This window comes from Pleurodeles waltl, chromosome 1_2 (assembly GCF_031143425.1).
Source record: "Pleurodeles waltl isolate 20211129_DDA chromosome 1_2, aPleWal1.hap1.20221129, whole genome shotgun sequence".
Classification (NCBI taxonomy): domain Eukaryota; kingdom Metazoa; phylum Chordata; class Amphibia; order Caudata; family Salamandridae; genus Pleurodeles; species Pleurodeles waltl.
The window spans coordinates 1,332,561,756-1,332,577,470 of NC_090437.1; the positions used below are offsets into that span (position 1 = coordinate 1,332,561,756).

Genomic DNA, 15,715 nt, shown 5'->3' on the forward strand with positions numbered 1-15,715 from the left:
GGTTGGCTGACCTGAAAAATAAAAGATCAGTTCTCTGTGCTGACCTTCCCAGGGGCCTGAACTACGCATGAGCAGTTTGGACTCATGTGGAAGGAGAGCAAAGACCTAAGGCGACAGGGCGGCAGCTCCAGTCAACGATTGGTGGTGCCATGAGGATTATCAATGAGTTTGGCATCTCATGCCTTTTATCGATCCCAGACAGAGGCGACAAGCTTTTCAGGCCAAACCAGAATGTTTGGATTTAAAAGGCAAGGGGGGCAACATTCACCACCCACATCGCATCATGAAGTGGTAAATGCAGAATGTGATGGTTGGGAGGTGAAATGATTGCATTTTCCTGACCCTAGAAGCCGGCAGGGCTGCAGCGAGTGCATATTCTCGAGGTGATACGCTGCCCGAGTGAGCAGGTCAGAGGTTGGTATGAGGCACGGATAGAAAGTCTGTGGTTGGGATCAGATGACGTCCGAAAGCGCAGGTCAGAGGTAGGAACAAGATGTGACTAGAGTGCGCAGGTCGTAAATTGGGATTAAATGGTGCCAAGTCAAAGTTTGGGATAGATAGGGACGAGGGCGCAGTTCAGAGGATCGGAGAAGATAAAGCAAGAGTGCACAGGTCAGAGGTTGGGATCAGATTAGGAAAGAGTGCTCAGGTCAGAGAAGGGATTGTGTTACATGTGGCCAAAGTGCACTGGTCAGAGGTTGTGATGAGATGGGACTAGAGTGAGCAGGTCAGAGGTTTGGATGAGATGGGACCAGAATTGAGTAGGTAAAGTATGGGGTGAGATGGAGCCAGAGTGAGTAGCTTAAAGGATGGGGTGAGATGTAGCCAAAGTGAGTAGGTTGGATGAGATGGAGCCACAGTGCATAGATCAGAGGTTGGAATGAAATGGAGCTAGAATGAGCAGGTCAGAGGTTGGGGTGAGATGAAGCCAGAGAGCATAGGTCAGAGGTTGGGACCAGATGGGGCTAGACTGCATAGGTCAGAGGTTTAGGTGAAATACCACAAGAGTGAGCAGGTCAGATGTTGGAATGAGATGGAGCTAGATTGTGCAGGTCAGAGGTTGGGATGAGATGCAGCTGTAGTGAGAAGGTCAGAGGATGGGATAGATTGAGCTAGAGTAGGAAGATCAGAGGATAGGGTGAGATGGAGCTAGAGTGCACAGGTCAGAGGATGGAATAGATGGAGTGAGAAGGTCAGAGGTTGGTATGAGATGGACCTAGAGTAGGAAGGTCAGAGGATGGGGTGAGATGGAGCTAGAGTGCAAAGGTCAGAGGATGGGATAGATGGAGTGAGAAGGTCAGAGGTTGGTATGATATGGAGCTAGAGTAGGAAGGTCAGAGGTTGGAATGAGATGGGGCTCTAGTGAGAAGGTCAGAGGATGGGATAGATGGAGCTAGAGTGAGAAGGACAGAGGATGGGGTGAGATGGAGCTAGAGTACACAGGTCAGGGGATGGGATAGATGGACTGAGAAGGTCAGAGGTTGGTATGAGATGGAGCTAGAGTAGGAAGGCCAGAGGATGGGGTGAGATGGAACCAGAGGGCTCCAGTCAAAGTTGGAGATGAGATGTTATATTTCTGAGTGTTCATTTAACCCGGTATTGCCATGATCCCTTTTCACATTTTACTGTCACTTATTCTGTTTTTTAATTATTGTTAATGAATTTAACCCAGATGTAAACTCTGATAACCAACAAACAACAGTATTGGAAACATTTCCGACTCAAAGAAACAGAATGACAAAAAATAATCAAATTACATTTATTGTTTGTCTCATTTTCAAAATCTGAGTATGGAAATCTTGATAGTTTCAGCACAGAAAAACAGAACGCAAACACGAAAGGGACCACAGGTAAGATCTGGGCAGGTGAGATCCAACCAGGCACTGCTAATACTGGGTGGGAAGATCCCCCAGGCCTCAGAAGTAAGACCTCTCGGTTTTACATGATTTCATAGAAAAACTATTTCATGGACTATGATTACTGAGAACCCATTTCATCTGAACCAATCAATGGAAATATTCTAAATAAATGGCATTAACCTTTTCATAAGAAACAATTCATAGGATGTCTTTTTGGTTGAAATTGGCTTTTGAATGCTTTTTGTGAGTCTGAATGTGAGACAATATTTCATATTTATAACTTTTACACTGTCAAACAATTACTTCGGACGCTTTTAATTCGCTGACCCATCACCACCAATAAACGCCATCCATTGCGGAGCCCTCACAATCCCTAAAACCATAAATTCCTGTCCCCTCAGATCCCTCAACCCACTTAAGCTACACTCATCCCTGAAGTCAAAATGCCCTTTCTACCCCACAATTCCACCATCCCTGAAACATAAAATCACTCACTATCCCTAACCCCACCTATGGCTGAACCCTAAAAACTCTTTTCCGCACCTAAATCCACTCATCTCAGACCTTTAAAACACCTCCGAACACCCACACTCCACCCATCCCTGAACCCTAAAAAAACCCTCACAGTCCTTAAACAGAAGCAATCAATGACCTACACGAACTCCTCATCACCCTAATCTACTCATCCATGAACCATAAAAAACCCTTTCCACATATAAACTCCACCCATCGCTGATTCCTTAAACCCCCTCACCACCCTAAACTCCACCCCATCCTGAAGCCCAAAACTTTGCCACCCCAGCCCCTACCCATACTTGAACCTCAAAAACCTTCAGAAGCCCTAAACCCCCCTACCCATGAACCCTGAAGCTCAACACCCTTACACCCCACCCATCTCTGAAACCTAAAAACACCTCACACATCTAATCACTACTCCTCCCTGAACCCTAAGAGCCCCTCACCGTCCCTACACTCCACCCATCTCTGAACCCTAAAAACTCCTTTGTATGCCTGAACTCCAATTATTCCTGTCCCCTATAAACGTCTCATCACCCTAAATAAACAATACCCATTTTGAAACCAAAAACCTCACAGTAGTCCTAAACACCACCCACGTTTAATGTAATTTTGGATCTTTCTTAAAATTATCTTTCTTGTAAGATGTGTCCTTTCATGCTTTCGATTTTTGTGTATGTCCTTAAAATTCTCTTTCCTTAAAATTGGTTTTCCATAATTTGGTTCCCTCCAAAGTGGTTTCTCAGTTTTTGTTTTCCATTCATTCACACACATCCAGATCTCTCAATGATAAAATGTAAATTCATTAACCCTGGGAGGTAAAATCCTCAATCTTGAGCTAGATGAATCCCAATCCTGAGAGATAAGAACCTGAAATCTAGAACCAGCAGCAGTGGGAGGTTATGAACCAGTATTTCACAGAAGGTAAGATCCACAAATCCTTGGAGGTAAATCCCCATTCAAGGGAAGAAATAATCTGCAATCAGGACCAGCCATTTATAGTAAGACATTTATTTTTGTCTCATTTTCAGAATCTGAGTATGCAAACATTGGCAGTTTAAGCACAGAAAAACAGAACTTTAACACGAAAGAGACCACAGGTAAGATCTGGGCAGGTGAGATCCAACAATACTGGGCGGTAAGAACCCCCCCAGTCTTCAGAAGTAAGATCTCTCAATGATAACATGTAAATTCATGAACTCAAATCCTCAACCTGGGCGATGTGAAGCCCAATCCTGCGGGATAAGAACCAGCAGTAGTGGAAATTTAAGAGCTAGTAAACACTAGGAGGTAAGATCCATAAATCCTTGGAGTTAAATCCCCAATCAAGTGAAGAAATAATCCACAATCAGGACCAGCCATGTGGGGGTAAGAAATGTCAAGCTGGGGTGGTAAAATCCATGAACCTAGGAGTTCTATCTTTAATCCTGGTAGATAAAAACATGCAATGCTTGGAGACGAGAATGTGTAATATTGGAAGGTAGGATCCTTCAGCCCTGAGGTGTAAACACCTGCATTTTCCGGTAGCTAAGAGGAACCCACATACCTTGCAGATAAGGATATGTAATTCTGCCAGTCTTTAAAGACAAAAGCCCTGGAAGTTAAATCCACAACACAGGGAGGCAAGAAGCCCCATTTCTGTATGGAAAGATTCTGTGATACAGCATAACATTAAATGGCCAGCTGTAAAATGTGTTTATGGAACACTGAGACGCCTGTGTCTCACAGATCTATAAAGGCCTAAGGCTGAGAGAAGTACTGGAGCCCTCATCATCTATAGGACTGAAGAGTCTGTGTTATGTCCCTTGAAAACTGCCCAACAGGGAGGCCATCTCTCCCACACCGGAAGTGAGGATTTCTTTGGTCCTGTGAGGCAAAATTCTCTAGTTCTGGGAGGTAAGATCCCTCTGCGCTGAGAAGCAGGATCCAATAATGGTATATAATACTTCCATTATTCAAAATCAGTAGTGGTAGGTAGTTACCTCAATCCAGAGATGTTAGATACCTAAGTATAGCCAGGTGGTATCCCTCACTCGCAGCATGTAAAACTCCCAATATTGGGATTTAAGAGCCCTCTGTATCAGCAGGCTCGATCCCTTAGCATTGGGATAAAGGATGAACAAACCAACAATGCTAGTTTATGTAACCCCCGACATTGGGCATAAAGATTAATTTAATCTTGGGCATGTGATGCCTAAATATCTCCCTCATTAATGAGTGGTAAGATTATGATATTGAAAAGAAACAAATATTGTGAAGGATAAATTCCTAGATACTCAGAGGTATAGCATCATTGCAACGATCCAGATTACAGGGTTGCTGGATTTTGGGGATACGCGCCCTCATACCCTCCCCCCCGACACACACACCAAATACCAGAGATTAGAATTTTTATTCCTCAAAAGAGAAATAACCTCATAAACCCTCTTGAGGGGAGAAAACCACTGATAATTTTTACCTGTTCAGGGCACGCCCAGAGTGTTTGTGGGAGGCAGATGGGATCCCAGGGTTTGGTGGTGATGGTTCGCAGCTCCTGGCCATGGTCTACACATCAATAATCACATGTTCTTGGGCACAATATTGGCCGTTGAGCAGTAGGAAAATGAAATCATACCCTTTGGCATTGGCTGACCACACTCCTTTGTCCATATATTAAAATTCATATACTTTTGAGCATGGTGTTGACTATGGTTCATGGCCAAATGATAACGATCATGTACTTTCGAGCATGGTGTGGACTGTGGTTCATGGTCGTATGACAATAATCACATACTTTCGAGCAAAGTGTTGACTACTATCACATACTTTCGAGCAGGGTGCTGACTGTGTTTCATGGCCATACTATAACAATCACATAATGTTGAGCAGGGTGTTGACTATGTTTCATGGCCATATGATAACAATCATATACTTTCGAGCATGGTGTTGACTATGTTTCATGGACATATGATCACAATCATATACATTCAAGCAGGGTGTTGACTATGATTCATGGACATATAATAACCATCACTAAGGTTCATGGCCATGATACCCATCACATACTTTTAGGCATGGTGTTGACTTTGGTTCATGGCTATATGATAACAATCATATACTTTCGAGCATGGTGTTGACTATGGTTCATGACCATATGATGATAATCATATACTTTCGAACATGGTGTTGACTATGTTTCATGGCTATATGATACCAATCATATACTATTGAGCACGGTGTTGACTATGTTTCATGGCCATATGATAACAATCATATACCTTCAGGCATGGTGTTGACTAGGGTTCATGGCCAAATGATGACAACACACTCATTGGCAGTGTTCATTGCATAGCCATGTTCAGCTGATAATTGCCACACACTATTTTGCATGGTGTTTACACCAGGCCATATGATAACAGTTGCACACTCTTGGTGCTTTTCACAGCCTCTTGTTTATATTTTTCTGCAGTACTGCCAGGCATCACAATGTCATGGATAGAACCATTTCCATAGACTTTCTTATTCAAATAATGACTGCATACTTCTCTTGCATTACTAGGTACAATCCTAAATTACAGGGTTATCGTTAGACACAGAATAGATTTGAGTGAACCTGTTACTAATGAATTTTCTAATAATGTCACCTTGGCTATCCTAACTAGTAGTATTGTCACACAGTCATAGCCTCAATATTCACATCATCCTTCATTGGAATATATACCTACTTTTACCACGAACTACTGTATATTGAGATGTTTTGATGTACAACCTAAACTTTCCTCTTCTATTTTACAGCGGCGAACCAGGACATGTGCACTTATGCAGACATTGCCTTCAACAACAAACCAAAGCAAGGTATGAAGGAGGCCAATTGCACAATTAGGAAAAATAGAATAAACGAAAAAGCAGAAAGAAAAGAAGGAAGAGAAAAAAAGATGAAAACAGAGTGAATAAGTGAAATAGGAATAAATACATTTGAAGTAAAACAAGAGAATGAATGAGATAATCAAAGGTAAAGATTACAGAGATTATGATTAAAAGATTGAACTAAAAGAAACACAAGAAAAAGAGATAATGATAGACAAAATGAGAGATAGGGAAAGCAAACATCAAAAGTTAAAGATTTTCCTTTAAATTCTTTTTATTTTTTATAATGCAAACAACATGACAAAGAACAAAATTTCTTATTAATTTAACTTATAATATCATAAAATCATGCATGTAGCACATAACTTAATTGTAATTAAAATTAAGTACAATTAAATTCATATAACTTTAAACCCTTCTCACCAAACCCACCTCTGATGACTATTTCAACCAAGATCCAAACCCTTTACCCCTGCCTCATCACCAAATAATTCTTCTAGTCACCCAACTACATCTTCGTGGGAGATTTCCATCACCCAGTAACAACACTCTAGATTCTCAGATAACACAATTGAGCATCTTTCTAAGTAACAATGACCTAACCTTTAATACAAGTCCGATGAATAAGAAATGATCAACTCGACTTTCTACCGTCTCAGTCATACATAGGCGATGAAACAGATGCTGCAAAGTTTTCAATAGGTTTTATTTAACAAGACTGCAATCTACGATAAATTGCAGGGGCTGCAATAATTAGGATAGTGAACAATGCAAGAAACAGAAGGGTAAAAATGAGAGCCACGAATACAAAGACCCCCAACATCTTGCAATAACATGTAATGTGAAATAGATGTGAAATAGGCCCTAATATACTAGCATGATGAACCTGATCTCTAACCTAAAGACAGCTGGGTATGTTAAACCTAATCTGCCGGTACCATGTCCATGATAAGAGCCCCCAACCCTCGTTACCTTTGAATGAGGTCTCTAGATCAGACTCCCTGGGGACAAGAAGACTGGGTCAGCATCAAGGCGATGTGTAGCACAGATAGCGTTGATGGAATCTGGTAGGAATCCCTCTGATTATCTTGTCTGTGTGAGATGTATTATACATATCTGGTAGGACCCCTGACACAGGTATGTTCCCAAACAATAGATAAGAAGGAGTTCTTGGGGCGGCAATTATATAAACATCTAATTTATCTTTGATGCTGATAGTGACGCTGTTACTGAGTGGCACTGATAACGTGAAACTAAAACATCTTCTTAACTATAAACATGGCAGCCATCTTGGAAGAAATAATTAACTAAATGGGCTAAAACAGAGCAAGATAAGTAAGTTAAAAGTCACTAGGTGACGGGGGCACAGGCCTGCAAGCCAGAAGACTAAGCTAACTCCTGATTCCCATTAAAACTAAATAGGATCCACTAGACCCTCCCCATTGCCGGAACAAGTTTGACGCCATACTAATGACGCCAAAGAAAGTGAATGAACCCAAGCTAAAATGCTCTGGACTAAAAACAAGCTAAAATCATATTAAAATAGAACTAAAATCTGATTAAAAAGTAGTTAAAAATAGATAAAACTTACGAAAAGACATTGGCCCTCATTCCAACCCTGGTGGAGGGCAACGGAAGCACCGCCAACAGGCTGGCGGTGTTTCCAGGGCCATTCTGACCGCGGCGGTAAAGCCGCGGTCAGAAAAGGGTATCCGGCGGTTTCCCGCCGGATTTCCCCTGGCCCGGAGAATCCTCCATGGCGGCGCTGCTTGCAGCGCTGCCATGGGGATTCCGAACCCCTTCCCGCCAGCCTGTGTCTGGCGGTTTACACCGCCAGAACCAGGCTGGCGGGAATGGGTGTCGTGGGGCCCCTGGGGGCCCCTGCACTGCCCATGCCACTGGCATGGGCAGTGTAGGGGCCCCCTAACAGGGCCCCATTAAGATTTTCACTGTCTGCTTTGCAGACAGTGAAAATCGGGACGGGTGCTACTGCACCCGTCGCACCCCTGCAACTCCGCCGGCTCCATTTGGAGCCGGCTTCATTGTTGCAGGGACTTTCCCGCTGGGCCGGCGGGCGCCCTTTTGGCGGTCGCCCGTCGGCCCAGCGGGAAAGTCGAAATGACCCCCACGGTCTTTTGACCGCGGTGCGGTCTTTCGACGGGGTTACTTTGGCGGGCGGCCTCCGCCGCCCGCCAAAGTTAGAATGACCCCCATAATGTTGATCCTGACAAGCACAGCAGGCCAAAGTCAAAGGCAATGTTGGCAAACTTTAAACTTCAGAATAGGCCAATGGTCAAATTTATCTAACAGTAGTCGTGATCTTGAGAATGTCTTCGAAGCCATCAAAGGGAAAGGCACTCAAGAAAAAAGCCACATCGTCAGATGTTAGATCAATGACATGATTGGAGGCGGATCCACAGGGCAGAAGTGAGCAGCAGCCTCATGCGCAGGATCGCCCGCGACTGCAGCACCATCCAAAGTGCCCAAAGGAGCCAGACAGTCCACCAAGGGCAGCTCGTAAGTGGCCTCCCAAATCAGCTTTAGTCTCATGGGGCACGACCGTGAATGAACCCTTCATCTGGAACATTAGCAGTTCTTTGTCCACAGGAGGCACTGGAGGAACAGCAAGGCACACCAAAGGTAGATGGTCGAAGAGGCACCAGGTGCAATGAAAGACATGTTTAACACACCATAGGACTCGTCGGAATGACAATGACCAATCATGCTCCAATTCTTGCAGCAACGGAGAACTGTACCATGCGATCAGGGCATAGCTGGGCTGGTGGTAGTAGCTCCATCACTCCGCTTAGCTGGGAAGGTCCAACCACAGCGTATCAGGAACAACAGCAGTAATTGTACCACTGATGAATGCCAAAGTCACAGGGAAGCCGTCAAACACACTGGAAAAGAGTGAATGGATGGCTGAAAGAATGACTTTGAAGACAGTCTGGAAGATGGACACAATTCCAGACTCTACAGCCTTAAAGAAATGACAATCCCCATAGTGCTCGAAGTGTTGAATATTCTGGATACCAGCTCTCCAAAGTGCTTGGGGAAGTTGGTATTTAATAGGGATTGTATCTTGGTTAATGATCTCGCCATCTGGAGAGCATACGTCTCTCTAGCCGATGTCAACGAAACTTGTTTCTGGAACAGTAGCGCCTTTAGTCTGCTCAGCTTGTCATAATTTACATTAGTAGTATCAATGTGAGGCCACATTTCTGCTACTCTTATCTCTTGTGTGAGAGGGAATAAAACATGTCAGCAATACGTTATGATCTTAGAGACTGAAATTGTGTAGGCAATTCCTGGTCGCATACCGCAACAGCTTTGGTCGTTTAGCACCACATAACTTCCATTCGAAAGTACATGAAATGTCGTAAGGATCAAAGGGACGGGAATATTCTTCAGAAAACAGGCCAAGTTTGCGACCCCCGCCTTGCAAAGGCCATGAACAGACAACTGTTTGCTGATCATTAAATGACTGACAGTAGTCTCACCTTTGCTTCCGCTAAGAAAGACCCCTGTTTCGCCGTTCAGACATTTATATTCTAAGTATAACTCGCACTATTCTTTAATATAGCTATCACCTAGCTGCTTGTATCTGCCCAAGGCAAGATGTTAAAAGCATTTTGAAAAATGAAAAGTAGAAATGGGCAGATTTATAATGCCATGTATGAGCCATACTGTCAATGGACTCTCTGCAACTGTGAAAGTCAACTTTTCTATATGAAGGTTGGTGAAACCTGCTTTTCTTTAAGCCATATTCTGTTGTTCCCTGGATAAGTTAAAAGCAGCAAACAAGTCACTACTATTAATATATTTCCATGGGATGCGGCCGTTTTTCGGAATCTGTAGTGTCCAACCTAATTGCATGATGGAACGCAGCTGACTTTGTCTATGGTATAAAAAGGACATGTCATTCTGAATGATGTCAATCGCAGATGACACTATGTTAATAAGGGAATAAATCCTGTTGGACAGAGTGTTCATGCCATTATCGACAACTGCTAAAGCCTTTTCCAAATCCTCTTTACCTATCTGCCTTAAACGTGCAGCAACTTCTATCTGAGAAAGCTTCCAGATCTCATTGTATATGGAATAAATTAATGTTTTAGAGCGTGGCTTCCATGGACCCAGTGAGAAGCATTGCAAGTCTATATCTTCAGAAAGAGTATTAAGGTGTTCCTTAACCTCTGCTAAGGTGTTAGTCTGTAACTATTGTTGCCACAGTTTACCCACACTGTATGTAGTAACTATACGCGAGTGTTGACCCAAGACAAAGCGAGGATTTGGCCGGCTGGTCTTGAAACCCCCTGAGGTATTCACAAAACGTGCCTGACACCCATTTGTGTCTACTGGCCACAATAACCACCCGCTGGGCATGGAAAGTGAAGAATTCTAGGTACCAGCCTGAACCTTTGCTTCTAGTTCTTCCTCAGTGACATTCAGGAAGGACTCCCGATTAGTGAATTTCACTGGTGTGGGGATACTGGGCGCATTCATTTCCTTTATCTTTGCTAACCTTAGACAGGAAGTCTGTTGAATTGTGTCAATTAAAAATATAATTTGTACAGGAATAAGACACGCTCCAAATAAAGCTTCCCACCCCTGAATTTGCCAATCTTGTGTTCCCTGTACACTTTTTACGCCAATAGTGCTCGTCCAGTATTCGTAGCCTTCAACTGCAAGTCAGGAAACAAAGGACTCTGAGTAAATCAGTGTTGTGTTAGCAAAATTTTCCTAATTTTAGAACGTGGTAACTTGAAATAATATGACCCTGCATTTTTTGTGCCATGCCCAGAAAAATATGTGAATTTATTTGAATAATGTTTTTGAGTCCCAACAGTTGGAGTTGAACTATGTTCTCACTGTGTGTAATTGAATACTGATCTGTGTCTACTTGCACGGTGCAGGTAGTAATGTCCCCAGTTGTTATAACAGATCATTTTCCCATAATTCTTTGTGTTGATATACACATCATCACTTTCAGATACAGTGTAATGCTTCATTTCAGTTAACATGGAATCAACTGTTGGGATATCCCAGTCATCAGACACAACACCAGGTGTGTTACATCAGTCATTTAAATTTTAAAGACATGGAATTTGATTGACTTCAGTAGGCCCATATATATCAAATGGAACTTTATCCCACACAATCAGTCCAGGAATCAGTACTGAAATGTTCACAAGGGAGAAGTCTCTTCTGACCTTATGTGTGGAAAGATAGGGAGTTAGGACTTCATCCACAGGCTCAACAGAAGAGCATTCAGGGAGGTAATTACCATTTATAAGCAAGAAGAAAACAGTCACAAAACCAATCTATAGAAAAAATGCAAGCAATGTCAGAAATAACCACAGATAGTTCCATGGATAAGTTAAATAGTTATTATTAAGCCATATGTACAGCTTAAATGTCTTTAAAACAGTTTCAATAGCAGATGCGGATGATGTTGAAGAAAAGTCATCAATGTCGATGAAGTAACCAGAAGCATTCTCTGCAAACAGAGGCGCAGGTGCGCTATCGATGGATGGATCCACTTCGCGTGGAGGCTCATAGAGGACGATGTCGTCAGTTTGTGTTGTGTTGTGTTGGAGTAGAAAACAGCCACATCTAGGACAGGTGTTGTCATTGAAGTGGTAACTGGAATCAGCAAAGGCTCATTTTCCACCCTCCCCATGCTCAAGGAACTATTGGTAGCATCATTGTACATGCTTGTGTAGTCAGAAGTGTTGTTGTTTCTTCTTTGAAGAGGTATGTCCTGTTGGTTAGTGAGAGGGGACCGGGAACTACCCAAGGGACCTCTGGGTCCACTGAGGTGGCAGCTCTGGCAGATGATTTATCATCACAAAATTGCTGAAGCTCCTGTAAGACAGCGAGACGTTAATTTATGTCAAACGGTGTGTCTCCTGCCTCCAAACTAGTGCCATCAAGTTCTGGGACATACATAGGTAACCCAAAGAGAACCCCATAGGGAGTGCGTCCCTCAAGGACCTTCTTGGCAGATTATTCAGTGCTCTCTGGATCCCATATAGATGATAAAGCCAACTGTGGCCTGTACCTAATACTCTAGCTGATAAGGACTGCTTTAGATCTCGATTCTTCCTCTCCACTACCGAATTTCGCTCGTGATAGTATGGTGAGGAATAATGAAGTTCAACACTCATCATCACCATGGTATCTCTGAATGCCTTGGAAACAAAAGCAGGGCCCGGGTCCAAGTGGAATGCTGCAACTGCATAGGTACCAATAAAGATCAGCAAGTCTTTAATAACAGTTCGAGCGTCAGCCGACCGCTGATACCATACCCACAGGAATCTAGAACAAGAATCTACAGCGACCAAGATGTATTTTTATGCACTATCAGGTTGAAGGGGAGTACAATGGTCCAGGTACACACACTGTATTGGACTGTTGGACACTAAGAGGGATGTCTGTGGAGGGCATTTGATGTTTGAGCCCTTTATCTGCTGGCAGATGTCACAGCAAAAGAAAATTGCTTGGTCTGTTTGTATAGACCTGGCCACCAAAAGCGTTTCTGTAGGAGTGTTATTGTGGCTGCAATACCAGCATGTGCAGAGGTGACACCCTCATGCACTGCTTTGATGAGATCTACTCTCTGATCTTGATTGGGGATCCCTCGATCTCCAAACCCAGGAAGTGTTGCATAGGCAACATTCTGTGCACTGAAGTGGTAAGAGTATTTTGTAGGGTATGCTTTTAGGAGAGGCTTGCCTTCAGCCGAAGCTTTCACTGCAAACAAAATTTCATAATCCAAACTTGTCTGAGAACGAGTCACTGCAGCCATAGAAGCCGTAGCTACTGCGGATTTGGCTGCTTCATCAGCCAAATTATTGCCAATAACGTGTACTCCTACACGTTGGTGGGGACTACATGGACTAGAGCAGCCATTCCCCCCCCCAACAGAGTTCTGTTTTTAGGATGTTCCCCTTTGAGTCTCTGAACCTTTTTAACTTCCAATGATTAAGATAATCATAGTATGATTGCAAATAGTAGTATAAATCAAAGACAATCAAAGTCCGCAATCCTGGATCCGTGTGTTCTAGCGCTAGGATAAGAGCTTTAATTTCAGCCAGCTGAGCTGTGCAGTCCTCCAGGGTCTGAGTGTAGGTATTGTGAGGGTGGACTATACCATTCTTCATCACTCCGCTCACGGCTGTGCAAGCGGCTTAGTATTGATGTTTGGTACCCACAGCTGGTTGTGCTGTACCATCAGTATCAATGACAGTATGGTATCTGTCAAGTGGCAAAATGTCTAGAGGAGCGGGGTACTCCTGTTCGCAAAGGAGAAATTCTTGTGTCTGAAGTTTTGGATCAAAGATGTAATCAACATCGTCAGCATTCAGGGTGTTTGCCCTTTGAATCCAACGTGGATGTAATGCTTTAGCATTAGGAATGCTTGCTTTGGTGACGGCCTCTAAGGTCGGCACTGGGGTAACGAAAATAATGCGTGTCCCTTGGGCAAGTGGTCTCTCCTTGATGACAGCCATCTGAACTCCAGTCGGAATTTTAAAGTGTTAGATGAATACAAACCTTAAAACAAACTCATAGGAGATGCGTAATCAATCAACCAGTGATAATAGGTTGAAGATACAGGATCATTTAGATAGGTTAATGGTAAGAATGGAAGAAAAGACTTATAGGAGCAAACTCTTTTGTAATGAGACAATTTGGAATAAAAAATAAATGTACTTGAGAACTAAATATTGGTATGAAGGGGATCAGCTGGCTATGACACACAGGTTACTTCTATTTAGCCATCCAGATACATTAATCGATTCATATGTAAACTATTGGTGGGATATTAAAACGACACCAGAAAGATCCTTAATGCAGTTCACAAAGATGAGAGGGGTGGGGTTAAGAATGGTGGTGTAAATAATGAGCAAAAAGATTAAGCTTTAAATTAAAATAATGATAGATGACTCATTCTAAAACAAAGAGGGCAGGAATTAAACAAATAGGATTAAAGTGGAAGACAGAAAAAAGGGAAATAGATCAAGAAAAAGAGAATGGAAAAATGTGAAAGGAAGAAAAGTCAGAGGACAGCATGTAAGTCTGCACTTATTGATTTTTGGATGCACATTGCCACCAATTCATTGCAATAGAACATCATGGTTTGGGTTGAATACATTAGCAAGGAATCATGTGTCTTAGTGTAGTCATATCTACATTATGTATGAAATTATACATTTGTAGGAGATATTCTATCTATCTCTCTATCTATCTCTCTATATATAGGAAGGAACAGAGAGGATAACTGTCACGTTTGAGGGGTGGATTTGATTAGCAGTTGTGTTGTAATCAAGCAGGACATGACAGGTCTAGATGGAAGGGTTCAAAGCCAGGAGTACAGCGGTGTTAGGGTATCTTGGGGTATTTCCGTGTACAGTGTACAACACATGATAAAAGTCATGTTAGCAATGTACTGATTAAGCAGATGAGAGAAGTATGGGTGACCTATGATTTCATAGTGAGTAGAGTATGGAGAGTGCAGTAGTTGGGTGATAGGCATGCGGATTGAATACGACAATGAGGAATGGGGGGAGCTTAGGAAGGGTGGTGGGAGTGGAAAATGGGGTCCAGATGATAATGGTTATAACTAAGTCCTTGTGGGAAAAGGAGTGCTGTGAAACACTAACGAAGGGGCACTGCTGCCCTTAAAGTGGGTACTGAGTGATTTGGCTGCATAGAAATTGCTAATTTCTTACATTTTTAGAAGTTGAAAGCTGGTCGTAATGTCAGTAGAGGAGATAAAAGATTCGAGCTGCAACAGGGTTTTGGGAGAGGATTTCAGGAGGACACATGATGGGACCAGGTATAATAGATGGGACACATGTATTGTATGATGGATGCAAGGAACATCCGTTGATGGAATCCAGAGATGTGTTTTGGGGATGCCAATCTATAAACATCTGGGATGGGAAGTGAGAAGATCAGCAGGATACAGATATGGACCGATCAGGAGAACTAGTCGAGGGTAGAGCCCACAATGGCAAGAAAGAAGAGAATGGCACAGTGATCTAGAGTTGCGTGCTTTTCAGAGACTGAGGAGAACGAGGATGCAAAATTAGTGATAACGGATGCAAAATTGGGGATAGTGGTGGACAGAGGTAATGATGCTGGTGAGGTGAATTGACACAGGCTCAGTGGAGTAGAGAACATAGAATGAGGAGGACTGACAGTAGATCTTTAAAGTGAGATTGTTGAAGACAGGAACTTCAAGAAGAAGGGAGCTGGGTGGCAAAGGTGGTAAGTGGCAGGGACGGGGCATCAGCGGTATATATCTTGAGCAGGAGGAGTAGCAGCCAGTGAGGAGGGACTGGTTAAAGGGCTTAGTGAAGGAGGATAGGACCTGGGAGACAGGACCAGTGGTTTCATTAACTAATGCTGATGATATATTTTTTCCCCCTGTTTTTAGGAGCCCATGAACAAGTGTCAACAGGTCCACGCCAGCAGGAAGGTAACGT

General features: G+C 43.0%; 1 protein-coding gene across 4 annotated transcripts in view; it reads left to right on the top strand.

Annotated features, from left to right (window-relative positions):
* Positions 1-15,715, top strand: part of LOC138251655 (sialic acid-binding Ig-like lectin 13) — a 224,115-nt gene that overhangs the window by 195,704 nt on the left and 12,696 nt on the right. For all 4 annotated transcript variants that reach the window (XM_069205666.1, XM_069205667.1, XM_069205669.1 and 1 more), the window contains 3 exons: positions 3,407-3,475; positions 6,150-6,209; positions 15,667-15,708. In XM_069205666.1, the coding sequence (XP_069061767.1) occupies positions 3,407-3,475; positions 6,150-6,209; positions 15,667-15,708 (171 nt within the window). The remainder of the gene's footprint in view (positions 1-3,406; positions 3,476-6,149; positions 6,210-15,666; positions 15,709-15,715) is intronic.